Consider the following 21,721-nt stretch of genomic DNA (forward strand, 5'->3'; position numbering starts at 1 on the left):
GGTTTTGGACCATGAATTTTGAGTCATAGAATCATTTGGAAGACACCTGAGTATCATCAAGTCCAACTGTAACCTAACTCTAGCACTAAACCATGTCCCTGAGAACCTTGTCTATAAACCTTTTAAACACCTCCACAGATGGTGGCTCCACCATTTCCCTGGGCAGCCTGTTCCACTGCTTCACAACCCTCTCCTTGAAGAAATGTTTCCTAATATCAAATCTGAACCTTCCCTGGTGTAACTTGAGGCCATTTCCTCTTGTCCTATCACTTGCTACTTGGGAGAAGAGACCAACACTCTCCATGTTACAACCTCCTTTCAGGTAGTTGTAAACAGCAATAAGGTCTCCCCTCAGCCTCCTTTTCTCCAGCCTAAACAGCCCCAGTTCCCCCAACCACTCCTCATAAGACTTGTACTCTAAATCATTATAACTAGGCTCAAACACATCTTTATTAATCAAAATAGGAACCATTACAATCAACCCATTTTTGCCAGTCACAAATAAGTTGATTTATTCCTGTAGCATAAAAATCCATGTTTCGGGATTCAACGAACTCTTGGAAAGCATTTTCTGCATCCTGCTGGTTGTGGAAGTGTTGTCCCTGCAAAGAGTTGTCAACATGCTGAAGAAGTGGTAGTTGGTGGGCAAGAGATCAGGTGAATATGGTGGATGAGGCAAATCTTTGTACCCCAATTCACTCAACTTTTAAAGTGTTGGTTGTGCGATATGTGGTTGGGTGCTGTCGTGGAGAATAATTGGGCCCTTTCTGTTGACCAATGCCAGCTGCAGGCATTGAAGATTTTGGTGCATCTCATGGATTTGCTGAGCATACTTCTCAGATGGAATGGTTCCAGCAGGATTCAGAAAGCTGCAGTTGATCAGACTGGCAGCAGACCACCGAACAGTAACCATAACCATTTTTGGTGCTAGTTTGACTTTGGGAGTTGTTTTAGAAGTTGTTCTAGGTCCAGTCACTGAGCTGGTCATTGTATAAAATCCACTTTTCATTGCATGTCACAATCCGATCACAAATGGTTTGTTGTTGCACAGAAAAAGAGAAGACGACACTTCACAACAATGATCTTTTAAATTTTTTGACAGCTCCTGAGGCACCCACTTACCGAGCTTTTTCACCTTTCCAATTTGCTTCAAATACTGAACAGCTGTAGAATGGTCAAGGTTGAGTTCTTGCAACTTCTCCTGTAGTTGTAAGAGGATCAGCTTTGATGATTGCTCTCAGTTGGTCGTAATCTTCCGATGGCTGGACACTATGCTCCTCACCTTCAAGGCTCTTCTCTCCTTTGCAAAACTTCTTGAACCACCATTGCACTGTACGTTCGTTAGGAGTTTCTGGGCCAAATCTGTTGTTGATGTTGTGAGTTGTCTCCACTGGTTTAAAACCCATTTTGAACTCGAATAAGGAAATTGCTTGAATTTGCTTTTCATCTAACATAATTTCCATAGTCTAAAATAAATATAAAATAAACAGCAAGTAATAAGTCAGTAGCAAAAAAACATAAAGCAAGAAAAGTGTATTAAAATGATGTATAACATAACCACGCTTATTTTTAGAATGTATTCAAATATCAAATGGCAAATTTAAACAATGCAAAAACTTTCAATTACTTATGCACCAACCTAATGTACCATGGGATGCCTTTCTTAGGCAAGTCACATTTGTTCTACACCCATTACTGATGTGTTTTGGAGGCTCATTTCAATTTTTCTGTTTTCACAGCCCTCTGCTGACTAGCTTTGACTTTAGGTGTCCCTGTTTGAGCAGGAGAATTGAACCAGATGATCTCCAGAGGTCACTTCCAAACAGAACCATTCTGTGATCCTGTGAAAACTTGCATTTTCTACATCTTTTGTTGACATTCCGTTTAGTCATGTTTTCAGGGAAGCCAGAAATCAGGGAGGCAAGCCCACAGGCGAAAGGAGAGTCATCAATAGTTTTTCCCCTGGGCTGTTGTTCATCTATTTGTTCCTTGTTTTGGAGACAGTGCTGATAAGAATTATAAAGAAATGCTGGAAGTGTACCCTGAACTGCAGAAGTCTGACGTGGATCTTAGTTTACTTGGCTGGGAGACTAGAATAGATAATACATCTTAGGCATTCTTTTATTAGCAAGAAGCTCTGTCTCTTTCTTAGTCTGCCTGCTGCTGAGTCCCAGAGGTAACTACAGTGGAGTGTTTATCTACATGCCTACTTATTTGTTCACTGACTGCTTTTTTTTTTTTAACTGTGAATATGAATGTGTGTCCTTGGTGTATCTGACATCCTGCAAGTGAATTTTTAAATTCATTTGACATTAGTTATCTGTCTGTTGGCTAACATATGGCTCAGTTCATGAGCTGGTGTATGTTTGGGATGTGTGTGCATGTCTTGTGTGTGAACGTATGTGAAGTTTCTTAAAATAGTGAAATATGATATTGCTACCTACAAGACTGGCAAAGCAACCTGCATATTTGGCCAGTTAGAAAATCCCTTTGGTAATACTTATGTATATTTAAACAGAGTTATATGGTTGTCTCTCCACTAAGACCCTTATGAATTGCCGGAAGATGCAATTTCTGTGAAAGCTTCTTTGTTATCTGTAATCCTGTAACAGCCTGTCAATCTGCAAAGGCTGACACATCCTCTTGAGCCAAAGGTTGTTAACTCGTCTACAGGAACCAGGAAGAAGACGAGCTTTTCTTAAATAAACAGTTTTGTCCTGTTTTCAGCTTGCATAGAGCTGATTTTCTTCCTAGTGGCTGGTGTGGTGCTGTGTTTTGGATTTAGAATGAGAATAATGTTGATAACACATGATGTTTTAGTTGTTGTGAAGCAGTCAAGGACTTTTCAGCTTCTCACACTGTGCCAGGTGCACAAGAACCTTGTAGGGGGCACAGCCAGGACAACTTGCACAAACTGGCCAAGGGGATATTCAATACCATATGATGTCATGATCAGTACATATTTTGAGGTAAAAAGAAGGAAGGGAGGGGCGTTTGGAGTTACAGCATTTGTCTTCCCGAGTAACTGTTATGCATGATGGAACTCGGCTTTCGTGGAGATGGCTGAACGCCTGCCTGCCCGTGGGATGTAGTGAGTGAATTCCTTGTTTTGCTTTGCTGATGTGCACGGATTTTGCTTTACCTATTATAGAATCACAGAATGATCAGGGTTGGAAGAGATCTCTGGAGATCATCTAGTCCAACCCACCTGCTAAGGCAGGTTTACCTAGAGCAGATGACACAAGAATCTGTTAAGGCGGGTTTTGAATGTCTCCAGAGAAGGAGACTCCACAGCCTCCCTGGGCAGCCTGTTCCAGTGCTCTGGCACCCCCAAAATAAAGAAGTTTCTCCTCATATTCAGATGGAAACTCCTATGCTTCAGTCTGTGCCCATTGCCCCTCATCCTATCATTGGGCACCACTGAAAAGAGTCTGGTCCCATCCTATAAACACCCACCCTTAAGATATTTAAGATATTTTATTGGTAAGATCCTGCCTCAGCCTTCTCCAGGTTCTACAGACCCATCTCTCTCAGTCTCTCCTCATAAGAAAGATGCTCCAGAGGCCTAATCGTCTTCATAGCTTTCTGCTGGACTCCTCAGTAATTCCTTGTCCTTCTTAAACTGGAGAACCCAGAACTCGACGCAGTACTCCAGATGTGGCCTCACCAGGGCAGAGTAGAGGGGGAGGAGAACCTCCCTTGACCTGCTGGTCACACTTTTCTTAATGCACCTCAGGATACTGTTGGCCTTCTTGGCCACAAGGGAACATTTCTGGCTTATGCTGGCCCTTCCACAAGAGCTCATGCTGACTCCCAGGTAGCTGTCTGCAGTGCTGCTTTCCAGCAGGTCCACCCCTGACCTGTTCTGATGCTTGTGTTTATTCTTCACTTGCCCTTGCTGAATTTCATCAGGTTCTTCTCTACCCAGTCCTCCAGCCTGTCCAGGTCTCACTGAATGGCAGCACAGCCTTCTGGTGTATCAGCCACTCCTCCCAGTTTGGTATCTTCAGCAAACTTGCTGAGGGTGCACCCAGTCTCTTCATCCAGATCATTGATGAACAGGTTGAATAAGACTGGACCCAGTCTGACTGACTCCTGGGGAGCACCACTACCTACAGGCTTCCAGCCAGACTCTGCACCATTGATCACAACCCTCTGATCTCTGCCATCCAGCCAGTTTTCAATGGATCTCACTGTCCACTCATCCAACTCACATTTCCTGAGCTTACTTGTGAGGATGTTGTGGGACACAGTGTCAAAAGCCCTGCTGAAGTCAAGGTAGGCAATATCCGTCCTCCCTTGCCTACGCAGCCAGCCATGCCATCATAGAAGGCTATCAGGTTGGTCAAACATGATTTCCCTTTGATGAATCCACGTTGACTACTCCTGATAATCTTCTTTTTCTCCACATGCTTGGAGATGATGGCCACAATGAGTTGTTCCATCACTTTTCCAAGGATGGAGGTGAGGCTGACTGGTCTGTAGTTTCCTAGGTCATCCTTCTTGCCATTTTTGAAGACTGGAGTGACACTGGCTTTCTTCCCATCCTCAAGCACCTCTCGTGTTCTCCAAGACCTTTCTAAGATGATGGAGAGTGGCTTAGCAATAACATCTGCCAACTCTCTCAGCACTCGTGGGTGCATCCCATCAGGGCCCATGAATTTGTGGGTGTCCAGTTTGCTGAAACAATCTCTAACCTGATCCTCCTCAATCAAGGGAAAGCCTTCCTTTTGCCAGACTTTTTCTTCTGTCTCTAGGGTCTGGGATACCTGAGGGCTGGTCTTAGCAGTAAACACAGAAGCAAAGAAGGCATTCAGTAACTCTGCCTTCTCTGTGTCCTCCATCACTGCTTTCAGCAGTGGATCTGTGTTTTTGCTAATCTTCCTTTTAGCTACTGATGTACTTGAAGAAGCCCTTGTTGTTGTCCTTGACATCCCTGGCCAGACGTGATCTTTCCTGACTCATCCAACACTGTTTCCATTGCAGAGTCAGAAGAGGAGAAAGATGAGTTTGCGTTGTTGGGGTGAAATCAGTGAGGAAGAGTTAAAAAGGCATCTAACAGAGACTGCTTCTCTTGATCCCTTCAGAGGTTACTTGTGAATATTCTGCTGTTTGTTTGGCTTTTAAGAAGGTGTCAGTCTTTAGAAGGAAATCTCAATATTGCTTTTAATGTCCTAGTGGACTTAGAAGTTTTTTGGGGCTATTTGTCTTTTGACAAGGTTTTTTATACTTATATATTTAAACACTCCTGCTTGGTAAAAGAAGGCAGCTGTGGAATCAAACATGAAACTCAAGTTTTAAGTTTATAGGGAGTTTGTGCTTAGTTTTCACACGTGGTGCTTCTAACAAATAGATGAGGCTTTACATGTTAGTTAAGATTTCTTGATATTAAGAGCAAATCAAGTTGAGTTGTTTAAAGACAGAGTATTTTAGATAATAATCTTAAAGTCATAGAATTTGTATGGGCTATTTGATATTAAGATATCTCAAACTCTAAGTTAGATAAGATGGAGGTTTTACTATTGGCCTGGTGTAAAACTCAGTTTCATCACAAATTTACTGCTTCTGGGAAGGAGTTTTGAACTTTAGTCAGGGCCACTGACTCATTCCCTTTTAGCATGCATATTTGATTAAGAAACCTCACAGTATCCTATATAAATTGCTTCAAAAGACTCAGCCTGTTAGTACATCCTACTAGGATGACATAAGGTAAGAGTTATAGCTCACTGAATAACTCTATAGCTGCCAAAGTTATATTTTGTATTATAATTGGAAGGTCCTTATTTTTCTGTTATATGCTATTAAAGTGCTAACTTAGGAACAATGCTTAGAAATACCTTTGTGATAAAAATATCTTTGTTGGATTTTGCAGCTTTATGTCAGCAATGAAATTAAAATATGAAATAGAAAAAACAGAGGAATCATAGACAATTTTTACAGAACTAAAAGAAAGCAATTTTATAGCATTTTAGAATTTATGTTGTTTGTAAAATAGAATTTACTCGTAGAGAACCAGATTGTAGTCGTCTTCTTTTTGCTATGTGGCCTTTTAACTTTATCTGTCTCAGTTAATGAAACCATGAAGTAAATTTTTCAAAGTGTGAATCTGAGCAGTCATTCTAAATTTCATATTTCAAAGCAAACCTCCAAGAACTTGTAACTATGAATGTTGGAATGATGTGTGGGGCTGTAAAACAGCCTCATCCCTGCTTCACTGCTGTCAGTCAATAACTGAGAAGGGATCTTTGGGACCTGCCATGACATCACTGAGATGAGAATCTATCACTACTGTGAAAATTCCTCCCATATCTTCTCCTTTTTGTGGGCCGAAGCAAGTCCAGGAGGACTGAAGGGTTGTGAGGTGGGCATCCTAGTGAGTTCTAATGAATTCAACTGATTTTTATCTCACAAGTTCTTTTCCCAGAATTAAGGAAAAAAATCAGCTTTAAATTCTATGCTGAGGTATTTAGCATCATGCCAAACAATTTTTTTTCTTTGCCACCTAATTTGTTGAAAAAATTCTGGTTTTCAGTTACTTCACAACACAAAACTTTCCCTGTGAAGCTGCAAATGAGCTGAAAGGCCAGTTATTTGAATGGCTGTTGAAGATGTCCCCGCTCATTGCAGGGGGTTGGACTGGATGATCTTGAAGGTCCCTTCCAACCCAAATAATTCTAGAATTCTGTTATTTTCTTTCAAATCCCTTTGAGGTCTCACACATTAATGTGAAGGGGCTGAGTTTAAAAAAAAAAATAATTAAAGAATAATAAACCAAGCTATTCTTCCTTTTTGGGGACAACTGTATTTTGATGTGGAACAGAACCACAACAGGCAGGCAGACCAAAGTAGTGATTAGTTTTGGCACAGCAATAGATGATTGTTCCTCTCCCAGAGCCGTCTTGAACATCTGTAATGATCTGTCTTCCTTTCTCAGCTTTGTGGTTGCTCTTGTCAGAAAGTTCTTGTCATGCACAATACACAAGATAACATAACCTGGTGGGGAGTGCCCTGCTGAGGGATCCATCCTTCATCCTTCCTTAGGAAGATGGATATTGGGTCAAGTGTACAGCATCTCCTTTATGCTTTCATTTGGAGCAACATCATAATATTTGTCTCTGAATGGGATTTTCTCTGTGAGTTTGGAGTTTCAAAGGGACTTTTTTTTCTTTGTTTTTGTTTTTGCCTGTATTCTGGAAAATATGTGTCTGATGAAGATTAGGTCGTGATTGGCTTTAGGCTAGTTTTCTGAGTTTCTTTTGAACTTTGCTCAATATACTTTGAGCGTTTTTTACAGCTTTTATAACAAATAATAAATTATTTGAACCTTCATCAACATACTTTGAACTTTTTGTACAGCCTTCAGAAGAGACCATAAATTGTATGAACTTTGCTCAATATTTCAGTATAATATGGGAAAATAATCAACTACCTTGATCGGCCAAGAAGGCCAGTGGTAACCTTGGGTGCATTAGGAAGAATGTGAACAGCAGCTCGGGGGAGGTTGTTCCTCCCCTCTACTCTGACCTGGTGAGGTGACATCTGGAGTATTGTGTCCAGTTCTGGGCTCCCCAGTTTAAGAAGGACAAGGAATTACTGGAGGGAATCCAACAGAGAGCTACAAAGATGATCAGGGGTCTGGTGCATTTTTCTTATGAGGAGAGACTGAGAGAGCTGGGTCTGTTCAGCCTGGAGAAGAGAAGGCTGAGAGGGCATCTAATTTATGCTCATAACTATCCCAAGGGTGGGTGTCAAGAGGATGGGCCCAGACTCCTTTCAGTGATGCCCAATGATAGGATGAGGGGCAATGGGCACAGACTGAAGCATAGGAGGTTCCATCTGAATAGGAGGAGAAACTTCTTTACTTTGGGGGTGCCAGAGCACTGGCACAGGCTGCCCAGAGAGGCTGTGGAGTCTCATCTCTGGAGACATTCAAAACCCGCCTGGACACATTCTGGTGAACCTGCTTTAGCAGGTGGTTGGAATAGGTGAACTTCAGAGGTTGCTTCAACCCCAACCATTCTGTGATTCTGTGATCACATTTCTAACTTGTTGGGAAGCTCTTTTATTGTATGTGGCTTTAGTATAAGGTCTGTACTTATGGTCAGAGGCAATTGTAAGTTTACAACATCTTGCACCTTAAATCTATCTGTATCAACACTGAAAGTTATGAATGTTTTGTAAGGGTATGCCCCATAGAATTGTAAACCAAAGTATGGTACAACTTCACCTTCAGAGAAAGCTTTTCGCTTAGGGCAGACCCAGGTCTCCAAGGCAACACAATGTGATTTCTTTGTGTTTTCCTAGTGCAGCAAAGAGAGTGCTTGTCTTCAGCCTCCGTCACACTCATAACCATGGCCCAGAAAAAGTCCCACCACAGACCGGGACAGAGAATTAAAACTTACTTAAAATCATATTCTATTATTTTAAATATATTAGTTTGCTTGAATAACATAGATTGTGCATGGATTGTGAGGGCTTATAAGCACAAACGTCTTTTGTCTGGGCATCCCTGCCCCAGAGGTACTCAGCTCAAGCTGTTTTCCTGCTATGCCATCCAAACAAATCTACTATTTTTTTTAAGCACAGGCATCTGAGTCTGTGCTAGTGAAAACCTGGGGTCAAGAACATTCATTTAACAAGCCAAAAGTCAAACTTGCTGAACTTCTGCATCTTTTGCCCGAGACCCCTTGACCACCCACTGCAGGGTGACTGCCAAGCTAAAAACAAACAGGGAGGCACCCAGATCTTCCCCTTTATTGCATATCTAAAGGTCACATGCAGGATTTTGCTTACCCATCTCTCTTCTGTCCAAAAGTGCAGAGCTCTGTGCTGGTGCATGTCACTGTCAGGCTGTATTGTGAGTCTTAACCAGTCGTAAAGAAAAACAACTGTCTAGCTTTGTCATGGCAGCAGGAATTGAGCTCTGCAATTTCAGATTATGATGGACACAGCTGGGCCAATTCTATTCTATTTGCTGACTCTGGAAATCCGGCACAGAGAGATATTTCTTTATTGTGGTCGAATCCTAAAAGGTGTTGAGTGTTGTCAGACCATCGTAACGTCAGAAGGGACATTGGTCGGTGTGTTTTCAACACTATTTTCAGCACAAATCCAAAACATGGCCCCTTACAACGTACTGTGAAGAAATTTAACTCCATGCCGGCCAAATCCAGCCCAGTGAACTTGGAATTTTCAGAGGAATTGCTCCCTAGCTGTACCTGTTCAGAACCCTCTACCATGTGTATACAACTTGCCTGTATATGGGGCAGGAGAATATAATCATGTCTTGCACTTTGGGTCCCAGCACAGCAAAAGTTTTTTTCTCCCGGCACAGCAGAAATTTCCAGATACTCCCAGCACTGTCCGATTTCAATAGCTAAGCAACCGGGGGCTGCAGCAAAGCTGAGCTCAGAATAAGGTTTTTCTTCCAGGAACTTTTCTAACACGTGGAAGACGCATCTTTTCTTCCTTTGGTTACTTGATTGTCTGTTGCCTGTTTACATGGTCTGATTTTAACTGGTAATTTGCAGAGTCTGTTTGGGAAATCTGCTTTATGAATAGGATAAAGGTGATAGAGCTGAGTGTGTGCCTTGGTCAATGCACAAGTTACGTCTGTAGGCAAGAAGAGAAGCCGGCTTGATCTAGGAAGAGGCTCAAGAGCAGATCAGCTGGTGGCAGCAGTAGCAGAGCTTGACAGTAAAAAGGAGTGTTTGTGAATGAGGGAGTCAGAGGAATTAGTCAGGGATTTTCCTCTAAAAGTCAAGACAACAAGAAAAAGACCGCACAGCTCCTGCCACCTGTGGGAATGTCATTTCTCATCACAACCAGCAATAGATGATTCAAGATGTGTTTGTGGGAAGTTGACATTTTAACCTAATATTTATTTAATGATAAATGCATAACTTTTTCAACTGGCTGATACTTCTATCTGTATTGTGCAGCCCAGGAGATGAAGATGGAGACTGGAGATGAAATTGCTATTGTGGGAATAGGATGCAACTTTCCTGGAGGTAAGTTTTGGGTAACAGCAAAGCAGGCTGCTGAGTGACTGTTGAAAAGCACAGTCACTCCTTCATGGGGAGGTGCAGGAAAACCACATGTTCCTCCCTTACTTTCATAGAATTCATTGCCTTGCTACCTGTAGGATCTTTTTAAAAGGTCATGCTATGGTGGTAACTAATGGGTTCCAATTTGTGCACTGACAGACAAACGAGTGGTGCTGGCTGTGGGCAGGGCGTTGGGCTGCACACGTGGAACTCATACAAATGAACTGGATGGGTCTGGGACGGTTTGAGCTTTCTGCCCATGCACTGGCTGGACAATTGTGCATGATTGCAGGACTGTGCATCTCTAGGGACGGGACAGATCACCAGCTCTTCTTGTAGGATAAATAGATTGAGTCTTACTAAAAGCAAGCTTCCTGCTTTATTACAGTAATCACTTTGAAAGCTCCCGGAAGAGAGCAGAGCTAAATAAATACAGCTCTGATATACAAGCCGACATCAGTAAAGAACAGATATTCCTTGCCATAATAAAAGACAGCAGCCTCATATTTACAATCTTAGTTACAATTAGGTCCTATGAAAGTGACGGTTAACTTTATATTTTGAGATTAGATGGTGGATTGAGATTAGATGGTTGATTGAGATTAGATGGGTAGGCATGTTTAGATAGCTGTGAGAGCTTTCTGGGTTCTGGCTGCTGCTGTTCAACTGTCCATACTCTTTACATTAGGTAGTTTCCAATTTAAAAAACGCAGAAGTAATCCAGGGAGTGGAATACAGTTCTGTCCTTGGAAGTTGGTGTTCAGCCCTAAAGGTGACCATGTCGGTCTCTCCCTTTTCCTGTGTTCTTTCTTGCCCTCACCACATTTCAGTTCCTGGCTTCATTTAGTCCAAGATTCAGTAGGTTTATGTGACACAGTGATAGCTGTGTGGCCCACAGCTAACTGAGCAAACATGAATGGTTCTGAATGTGGTGAAGTGCTAGTAAGTATGTAGCAGCAGGCTCATGCCAGAGCATTGTACACTGATTTGGTGCAAGCCATGTGTTTGAGGAATGTGGGGCACTTGTGCATGCCATGTTAGTTGCTTTCAGGGCTAAGAAGAGGGCATAGACATATTGTCACTTCTTGGAGCTGGAGCTCTGGATCTCAACCAGCAAGGACAAAGACCATGACATTCCAGTAGTGAGCTGTTGCACTTTGTCAGCAGAGAATATAGACATAGCTTTATTTTTGATTTAGATGTCCTTTTAGTGTTAGGGACAAAGGACAATGCCTCTGGCATTTTCCTGGTATTTGTAAGCTTCGTCTGTCTTCAAGACTGAATATGCAGAGCTGACCTGTTGCAGCCAGTGGAGCTGCCTGAGGAGTGGTGCTGTACAGGTACAGAAAGACCTCATCATATCTGTTCCTTTGCTTTTAGGCAAGCAGCGAGGGGATCAGTCACGCCTTTCCATTTTCCTCTTACCAAAGAACGATCTTTTCTTTCTCTGGTGATTCTCCTTTTACAACCTAGATTTATACATGGGAGTTCCTTGTAACTGTGTGTTTCTGATTCAGCATGGGGAGGGGAAGCGTATAATTTAATCTACTTGAAACCTTTGTACAACAGGTGATGGAATTGACAATTTCTGGAAAGTCCTGGAGGAAGGCAAAAACTGCACAGTAGAAATCCCCCCTGAGAGATTTAATGCCAAGGAGTGGTATGATCCAGATGATAACAAGCCAGGAAAAATATGTACAACACGAGCTGCTCTTCTCGATGAGTGAGTCCAATACTCTGCCGTGCCGCTGATTCTTTTTGTGCTTAGACCAGTGTGTCCAGTCTTTCAGAGGGTGCAAGCCAAAGGGAGAGCTTATAAATGGGACCAAGGAACCGGCTTTCGTTATGTCGCATGATGAACACGCAGTTGTCAAACTGCGGGAATTTCTGGTGTGTGACATCGATGAGCAATTTTAGTCACAGGCCATGTTAGGCACATATGTACATGTCTGAGAACACATATGACCTTCAATTACATAATCAAACTAGTATGTACATACACACCATGGGTTGAGATAACAAGTAGCTCTAATTCACGTGCTGGTGTGACAATTTAGAGACAAAGTAGGGAGATCAGGTTTTGCTAGATAGTCAGGAGGGGGATCTTATGCATAATTTAAGTGTTAGGTGTGCTTGTAAAACTTAACTATTCCTAATTCCATGATAATTTTGCTTTTCTCTAGGCTTATACTCCCATGCCTTTAAATAATAAACATTTTATTTATTCTGAGTCACTCCTTTATAATATGACGGATTATGTGTGCACAAGTATCAGGCGAAGATATGGGATATGGGAGATATGAGTACAGCTGTATGGGGCTGTCATTAATGCAAATCACAATTATAAGACTAGCATATTATGGTAAGATCAACATAGGTGTCTTTTATTTGAAGTCCACATTCACCATAATTCCTCAGGCTGTAGACCTTTTTTCAGATGACAAGTTCAAATGCACAGAAGCAATCTTATTGTCCCCTGAGATTAATACGTAGCAGGTCTGAATCGTAGGACCCAGAATTGCTTCAGTGATTAGGCCCATTTTGGATATTGAATTCTCTACTGAAATCAAGAAATGACAGAAGGGCATAAAAATCTGATCTTGGGATACAAGATTAAGCCTGGACTGGGTCATTTGTAACTGTGGCCATACTTTAAAGATTTTTTTAAAGACAAACACACACATTAAATATTTTAAATTTATTACTTGAAAAGTATGGGTATCTCTGTGAAGTCTCTGAGCTATGCTCCATTTAATGATTTTAAACTGTAAAGCCGTTGGCCCATACAGCCTTAAAGTAACTTAGAAGGCAAATTTTCATAATCTGTGGAGTCCTATTGGTACTAGTGGAATAACCATGTGAATACAAGATTCTAGGAGTGGGCTTATAACTCTGAAATGCAGAATAATTGTAAGCATACATACTTTGTGGCGGAGCATAAAACATCTTTGGCCTATAACCTTTTGATTCTGAATTTCATAAATGGCAACTGAGGCCTAAGCATCAGTTTCTGCTCTGCTTTTAATGAAATTGCAAAAAAATGGTGTACTTTGAGTCTAGAAGTAAATGCATGTTGTATATATGTTGTACAATATTCTGGTCTGTGTATTTTAGGTTTAATACATTTGACAACCACCTGTTTGGGATTAATAATACAGAAGCTGAACGTATGGATCCGCAACAGAAGTTACTGATAGAATGCACATACAAAGCCCTGGAGGATGCAGGAGTCCCTGTAGAAGCTGTCAGTGGCACCAAAACAGGTGTTTTTATTGGTAAGATGAAGATTTCACGGTAAAGAAAGGACACTTCAACCTCACAAAAACTGAAGCACTCCCTCATGAACTTTATGTACCTATCTAGCACTGGAGATCTAAGGCTGCTGTGCTATGACACTACAGGTTATTTTTTTGCTGCTCTAGGGGTTCATTAAATGATTCACATATCTCTTTTAGTTGCTCCTCTTAGTGTCTTCAGTCACTGAAGATGAAGCAGGAAACAGTTAAACTGTCTACCTCATGCAACCCTTCCAAGGAATGATACTTCTAGCCAGCCCTACACTTTTGTCCAATGTACTGTTTTCTGGTGTCACATTGGTTAAGGTGTTGTGGGGGTTCAGATCCTTTTAAAGTGGCAGAAATCCTCACGCAGATATTAGTGCGCTGCCAAGGCACTGTGTGCAGCTCTGGGCCCCTCAATTTAAAAGGAGGCATCCAGAGGAGGTCAACAAAGCTTGTGACAGGGACGTCCTGTGCAGAGTGGCTGAGGTCTCTGGATCTGTCGAGTTTGGAGAGACGGAGACTGAGGGGTGAATTTTGCTCTCTACAGCTTCCTGAGGAGAGGAAGAGGGGAGGGAGGTGCCGAGCTCTTCTCCCTGGGATCCAGTGACAAGACATGTGGGAATGGTTCAAAGCTGCGCCAGGGGAGGTTCAGACTCGATGCCAAGAAGCATTTATTAATATTTACAGAGAGAGTGGTTAAACACTGCAACAGGTTCCCTAGAGATGTGGTTGATAACCCCACGCATGTCATTGTTTAAGAAACGCTTGGACAATGACCTGAATAATGTGCTTCAACTTTTGGTGAGCCCTGAATTAGTCAGGCAGTTGGATCATTGTAGGTCCCTTCTAACTATCCTATCCTATCCTATCCTATCCTATCCTATCCTATCCTATCCTATCCTATCCTATCCTATCCTACTCTATGCCGTGCCATGCCATGCCACGCCATTCCACTCTATTTTGCCAAGGAGGTAAAGCAACAGCACATTTGCTGGTGTAATTGTCTCTTTTAAGAGGAGTTGGCTGATGTAACTACAAGGGTAAACTCTTTAGAATAAGTTCTAGCCTGAGACTTGCTCCTCTTTCACAGATGAGGCTATTCCTTGATTTCCGAGTAGATGTACTGCATTTCTCACACATGCCTGTGGACTTGGGTATCGACTGTATTTCAAGCATGTGTTCTCAGAAAGATGACACAACTCCTATCACAGACCCTGTTATTCTTTTCTATTTCTGTTTTACTGGATCACAGTGACCAAACCAAAGATAAATAGAAAGCATTGGATATGGTTTGTGCTGTGGCCTTTAACTTGGAACAGCTGAGGAACTGAAGGTAATGTCCTCAACATTTATATCCCTGCTACTCTCATTGCAGCTTCTTAATACATATTCCCATAGCGAAACCAAAACAACTACTCTCAGACTGAGATACAGGGATCTAAGCAGGCTACATAGAGCCTGACTGCATCATACAGTGAGCTCAGCCATCAGGAGAGGTCTGTCATTTACTGTGCAGGTAGAAATGTCAAGGGTTGCATGCTGGCACGTTCAGAGCTGTACATCCCTTCTTTGCTCGGGTTCATGTGACACATATTTGATGTTTTTACAGGTCTTATGAATCGAGACTATGAAATCGTAACAAGCAGAGCAGTAAGTGAAATAAATCATTATGATGGTACCGGAACAGCCATGAGCATTGCTGCTAACAGGGTCTCATTCACCTTTAATCTGACTGGACCATCACTGGCTATTGACACGGCATGTTCGTCTTTTCTTTTTGCCCTGCACTATGCCTGGCGAGCAATTAAATCAGGTAATGGGACTGAAGAGATGCTGCAGAAAGAAATAAGGATTGGTACTGTTTCTGTTTATCATCTTGGACATCTCAGCATGAGCATGTTTCTATTTCACTTCAGGAGACTGTGAGGCAGCAATCTGTGGTGGAGTGAACTGCATAATAGATCCCCGCACCTTTGTGTCTCTCACTAAAGCAAAAATGATCTCTCCAGAGGGAATAAGCAAACCCTTCTCCAAAAAGGCAGATGGCTATGGAAGGGGAGAAGGTTGTGGTGTTGTTTTCCTCAAACCACTGAAAAAGGTAAGATTGCTTGTGAGGCAGCCTAAAATAAGACTGGTTGCTGGCCTGAATTTGTGTCTCCAGTTCTAATAATTACTCCAGAAATAATTTTCCAGTTTAACATTAACAAAGCATTTATTAAGCATTAAGCACTGATGCACTTCCCCTTGCATGAGAAAGGGATCACGCATTTAAAAGTTAGCATTATAGTCAGTCTTGTTCTGCGTATTGTTGCTTTGTTTTCTCCTATACAGAAAAAGCATCAGGTTACTAAAGACAATATTACCTTTTTATGAAACAGGCAAAGGAAGACTATTGCAAAATCTGGGGTGTTATACACATCAGTGCAGTAAATCAGAATGGTAGGTCCATTACTCCAATCACAAGACCATCTCAAACAGAGCAAGAGAAGTTACTGCGCAGTATTTATGAAACTCATGTTGATCCCTCAGTTGTGCAGTACATTGAAGCACATGGTACAGGAACTGCCGCTGGAGACCCTACCGAAGCTGAAAGCCTAGGTAGCGTCATTGGTAAAAACAGGTCTTCACAAGTTTCCGTTCTGAAAATTGGTTCAGTAAAGGGAAATATTGGCCACACGGAGTCAGCTGCTGGAGCAGCAGGGTTAATCAAAGTGCTTCTGATGATGCACCATAGAAAGATTGTGCCATCCTTGCATTACTCAAAGGAGATGAGCAGCATCGATACAGAGAAATTAAATCTCGCAGTTCCCACAACTGTAGAGCCCTGGGAAGAATCCAGTGAGTATGGAAGAGTAGCTGGCATCAACTGCTTTGGCTTTGGAGGAACCAATGCGCATATCGTAGTCAGGCAGGTTAAGCAGCCAGAGCCTCTTCCTGCCTTTAAGAGGCCCCTTGAATTAGTTCTGCTGTCAGCAGCATCAAGTAAGTCCCTTCATATGACAATGGCCGATACAGCTGACCAGCTGAGCACAAGGAACTCTATAACTCTCCCCAGCCTGGCCTATACGTCCGCCTGCAGAAGAAGCCATGCCCACTGCAGGTACCGAAAAGCGTTTGTCACAAACTCTCTGCGACACTTGCAGCAACAGATTATGTCGGCAGCGAGCACTGAACTTGCCACGTCAAAGGCGGAACCACAGCTGGTGTTTGTGTTCTGTGGCAACGGTGTAACGCTGAAGGACTTCAGTGAGGTACTGCTGAGCTCAGAGCCAGTGTTTAGAGACAAGTGTAAGGAAGTAGAAGCGCTTTTTCAGAAACACGCTCCCATCAGCCTCCTGCCAGCAAGAGGTCACAGCCCAAAGGATTTGTTGAATCCAGAGCTTTCCCAACCTTTGCTTTTTACCCTGCAAGTTGCCTTAGCTGCCCTTCTGAAGTACTGGGGCATTAAACCAGTTGCTGTTGTTGGCCACTCGGTAGGCGAGGTTGCTGCTGCCCATTTTGCTGGGTACCTGTCCCTGGCAGATGCAGTCAAAGTGATTTATCACCGGAGCAGGCTGCAGGCGAAGACTGCCGGCGGGAGAATGTTGGTGGTTGGAAACATCCCCGTTCAAGAGATCGCCGAACATTTGCATCGCTACTCGGGAAAGGTGTGCATTGCAGCTTTCAACAGCCCAGTTTCCTGCACCTTGTCGGGAAATTCAGACTCTGTGGATGCTGTGCAGAGAGATTTAGCTCAAGTTTTCAGCCAGAGAAACGTCTTTCTTCATGTCTTAAATGTTCCAGCTGCATACCACAGCCCCAGCATGGATATGATACTTGGGGAGCTGGAAGACAACATACAGCCTTTAGAGAAACAGAAGGGGGAAATTGAAGTGATTTCAACTCTGACTGGGGTGGCTGCTTCTGAAAATGACTATTCTCAGGGCAAATTCTGGGCTCGGCATACTCGTGAGCCTGTTGCTTTCTCTCAAGCCATCAAAACAGCAGCTAGGGACAGGGAAAATGTGGTTTTTGTGGAAATAAGTCCTCACCGAGCATTGCAACGAAGCATAATGGAAACTCTAGGAAAAGGCACCAAAGTGTTCTCCTCTTTGCAAACTGATGCAGAGTATCAGACACTCTTCACACTGGTAGGAGATCTGTTTGAACTTGGATACAATCCCAACTGGCAGCACTTTTATAATGGGTATCAAAGTGTTCCAGTGGCCATTCCACGGTATCAATTTGATCGCAAAAAACTCATGACCTGTCTGGATATCCACCAACAAGCAAACCAAAGAGGTGTCAGCTGCAGTCATCCTTTGATTTATGACATAAACAGTGACAACACGGAGTTTGGCTGCCTGCTGTCTCAGGACACAACATCATACTTATACGAGCACAAGAACAACGGTGTGGCTTTAGTCCCTGGTGCTTTTTACGTGGAGCTTGGTCTGGCCTCTGTGATGAGCAGCTCAAGACCTAGAGTGCCTCTGAGTGCTTGCCGGATGAGTATCAGTTTTTCTGCACCGTGTGTTCTCACGGAGAGTTCCCAAGTCCTGAGAATCAAGCTGAGTCCACAAAAAGCAGTGACAGCCTTTGAGATACTCTCTTCCTCCAATGCAGTTTATGCTGCAGGCCAAGTTACAAAGGGGCCTGAAGCTGCGGTGGAAGAAAGCAGCATCTCCTGCCAAGACATCTATCGAAGATGCAGGTCAGTGGTTAGCAGAGAGGCTGTTTATGAAGCACTGTCTCGCATTGGCTTTCAGTATGGCTCCATTTTCAGGCAGCTCAGTGATGTGCATTATTGCCAGGAACTAAAGGAAGCTATAACAAGCATAAAGGTGAACAAGGAGACCATCAAAGAGATGTACAGTTACCATATCCATCCAGTGTTGCTTGACTGTTTTCTGCAAATGACTGCTTTCATGACCTCAAGCACGTTCCAGTCCAGAGCAGGGTTTCCTTCAGGGATAGGCAGTCTGGTGGTGCTCCATCCACTGGAGGAAGAAATGATGATATACATGAGAACAAGCAAATCCATTGGGAACTACCTAGAGGTCTGTGGATGCTTTATGGACAAACATGGGTCCGTTTTGGCTGAACTCAAGAATGTTGTAATCATTTTCATTAAGCAAGAATCTTCCAGGGAGAATGAGTTCATGTTTGAAAACAAGTGGAAAGAAGTGTCCCTTTCACAGATGATTGGACATCTGGGGGCTATGCCCAGAGTCCTAGTGTTTGCTGACAAATTTGGGATAGCTGAACAGCTCAAAAAATATTTGCATCCTGATTCAAGATATGTTATGTATGAAGACTGGGAAGCCCTATTGGAAGGCCATGCACAGAATAAGATGAGAGCAGATGTTGAGGATTATGATGAAATTCTGTTTTTGTGGGGAATTCAAAAGTTAAATGGAGATTTCCCAAGCAAAGTGGTAGACCAATTGGCAAAGTGTTGTGAAGCCTATCGCCAAGTTATTGTGGCATTAAGAGAGAAAGCATCCCACTGTTTAGTCAGAGTTATCACCTACAGAACAACAGAAAGACATGTAGACCACATTAACTGTGGGTTTGCGTTGTGTGGCATGACCAGAACTTGTGTTGTTGAAGTTCCAGATGTCACATTTCAGATGATTGACCTCAGCTCTTCCAGTTCCCTGGATATCTCAGTGCTAGCAGATGTTCTTGTCAAGTACAAAGTTGTGGACTATCCAGAAGTTTGCATCAGCCAGGGAAGAACTTACGTGGCTGAAATCAGACGCACACCTTTTGTAGATTCGGACCAAAGCCAACCTGTAAGATCTCTCCAGAAGTCAGAAACATTCACTTTGCACACTTCTGATCCGTACACAGCAAAAGATTTGTCTGCTGAATTGTCCACCAGCCCTGCTACTCAGCTTGACAAGTGGAGTGTTGAAATTCAACTGGATAGAATATGTCTCCACTCAGAAGATTATTTTCCCATCAGTGTTTCTAGTCATAATTTTGGCAATACACTGTATTGGAATTCACAAGCAGTAGACAAACACAGACTTTTAGCTCTTGATTTCAGTGGCACGGTAACAGCAACAGGCATTGATGTGAAGAAAGTTAAAGTGGGAGATCACGTGGTTTCATGTTATCCAGCCGCTGCTTCATCCAGAGTTCGGATTCCAGGAACAACTTGTTTCAATGTAAAGAAATTCTCATGCTTTCAGAATGTCCCCTGTATGTCATACTTTATCATTGCATGGGAAATCTTAAATCAGAGGTTACCCAAGGGCAGACATGGCAGAACACTGGGTATTATTTCTACAGAACCATCATCAGTTTTGTGCCATGTTCTTTCTGCGGCAGCAGAAGAGATGGGCTGGAGAACAGCACTTGCAAGGCCCACTCCTGATAAGTTCCAGTATATAAAATCATGCAATGCCCTTGTTGTTCTTCCTCCAGTAAGCAGACTGTCTCAGGAGGACCTTGCCCACATGTACTTTCTTAAAGATGTGGTGATAGTGTGTGGCAGTCGCCAGTCTGAATGTATCCAGAATGTCAGTGACATTGATCATGAAAATATCAGCTTTCATATCCTTACACTTACCAGCATTTTCCAGAAAGCATCTCTAAAGGAATTGCAAAAGACTGTGCATGCGTGGATCAGGTCCATGGATATGAAACGGTTTATACACCTATCAGGTTCTGTTTTTCAGCAGACTGAGAACTTTGAAAGAATGAACTCGGTGATGTCCTATTTTACCTGCAAATCCGTCCCACTTGCTGTACTGAGAAGGCAGAAGGACATCACCGTGCTTTCAGATATACCGTTGTATGAATCCCAGAAGAAATTGTTCAAGCAGAATGCTGTTTACATAGTAGTCGGGGGGCTCACTGGACTTGGCTTTGAAACAGTGAAATTCATAGCTGAGCATGGAGGAGGGGGTATTGCAATACTCTCCAGGAAAATTCCAAGCCATGAGAAGCAAGAAGAGATGGATGCTTTGCAGCAGCAGCATAAAGGGAGCAAAGTAGTGTTTGTGCAGTGTGATGTTACCTCAACCAGGGACGTTGAGAAAGCTTTCCAGTCCATCACAAACATCTTTGCAGGGAGCCCGGTCAAAGGTGTGTTTCAAAGTGCTGTTGTTTTACACGATGGCCATCTTGAAGTTCTGAACTTGGCTGACTTTCAGAAAGTGCTGAACCCAAAAGTAGCAGGGACCCTAAATCTTCATTGGGCTACCAGAGGCCAGGAGCTTGACTACTTTGTGTGCTACTCCTCTGTTACTTCCTTTCTGGGAAATTCTACCCAGGCAAACTATGCAGCTGCAAACTCCTTCTTGGATGTCTTCTGCCTCTACAGGAGGAACTGTGGGCTCTCCGGCCAGTCCATTAACTGGGGTGCTTTGAACCTCGGCATACTGCTCAATCAAAACCATATTCAGAGCATTCTGGAATCCAAGGGCATAGACATTCTGCAAGTGCATGAAATTCATGAGTATCTGAGGAAGAGCTTACTTACCAATAACCCACAGCAAGCTGTTGTCAAATTAAACTTTGAAGCTTTATTATATAATGTTTTTGCTCGGATTATTTCACTCAAAAGTCGCTTTCAGTCACTTATGTCAGAAGAATTCAGGAACAAGCTTGAAACCTTTGAGAAAACTCAGGTCCAGGATACTGCCTTAATTAAATCTGAAGACTATATCACCTCACTGGTGAGTGACCTCACTGGACTGAGCCCAGATGAACTAACCATGAATACACCACTTTCATCATTGGGCGTAGACTCTATGTTAGCTATGACAATTCAGAACCGTGTCTTTCAAGAGAGGAAGGTGGACATACCTCTTCTGAAACTGCTTGATCCTCACACAACTCTGTCAAGTTTAGTAGTTCTTCTAGAGGAAAAAAGCAATGCAAATGGAATAGTTGAGGAAAAAAATGCTGTGGTTGAAAGTGCAGAAAATGGGAGCTGGCTCTAAAATCATAGAATGTCCTGAGTTGGAAGAGACCCACAAGGATCATCAAGTCCAACTCTTGTCCTTGCATGTGACAACCCCACAGTTCACACCATGTGTCTGAGGGCTTTGTCCAAATGCTTCTTGAACACTATCAGGCTTGGGGCCGTGGCACCTCCCTGGGGAGCCTGTTCCAGGGTAGATCACCTGGTGATGCTGAAAGCATTCTTCTGTGTCAACGCAGAAAAACCTACACCAGGTTCTTCTACCATTGCTTTAGCTGTTTTAATTTCAGTCAACAGTTTGATTTGTTACTTTCAATACTTTTGCCCTTATTTTTAAATATTTTAAAGTGGAAATAGGAAGGTTAATACATATATACTGTAATTCAGTAAATTTGTACATTCAATGCACATTGCATTTTTTTAAACTGTATTAAAGTCTTGAAGAAAATTATGTGCTTTCAATTCTAAATTATTAA

The 21,721-nt window shown here is 42.7% G+C and overlaps 1 protein-coding gene across 1 annotated transcript; it reads left to right on the forward strand.

The window, feature by feature from the left end:
• Positions 1-9,949: 9,949 nt before the first annotated feature.
• LOC308053371 (phthioceranic/hydroxyphthioceranic acid synthase-like) lies at positions 9,950-21,264 on the forward strand (the record flags this gene model as incomplete). The annotated part of the gene is made up of 6 exons (XM_080364221.1): positions 9,950-10,010; positions 11,616-11,769; positions 13,161-13,321; positions 14,937-15,140; positions 15,244-15,425; positions 15,706-21,264. 6 exons carry the CDS (start codon positions 9,950-9,952, stop codon positions 21,262-21,264), a joined length of 6,321 nt encoding a protein of 2,106 aa, XP_080220347.1.
• Between the last annotated feature and the right edge of the window lie 457 nt (positions 21,265-21,721).

The sequence above is a fragment of the Nesoenas mayeri genome (assembly GCF_963082525.1).
Source record: "Nesoenas mayeri genome assembly, chromosome: 2".
NCBI lineage: Eukaryota > Metazoa > Chordata > Aves > Columbiformes > Columbidae > Nesoenas > Nesoenas mayeri.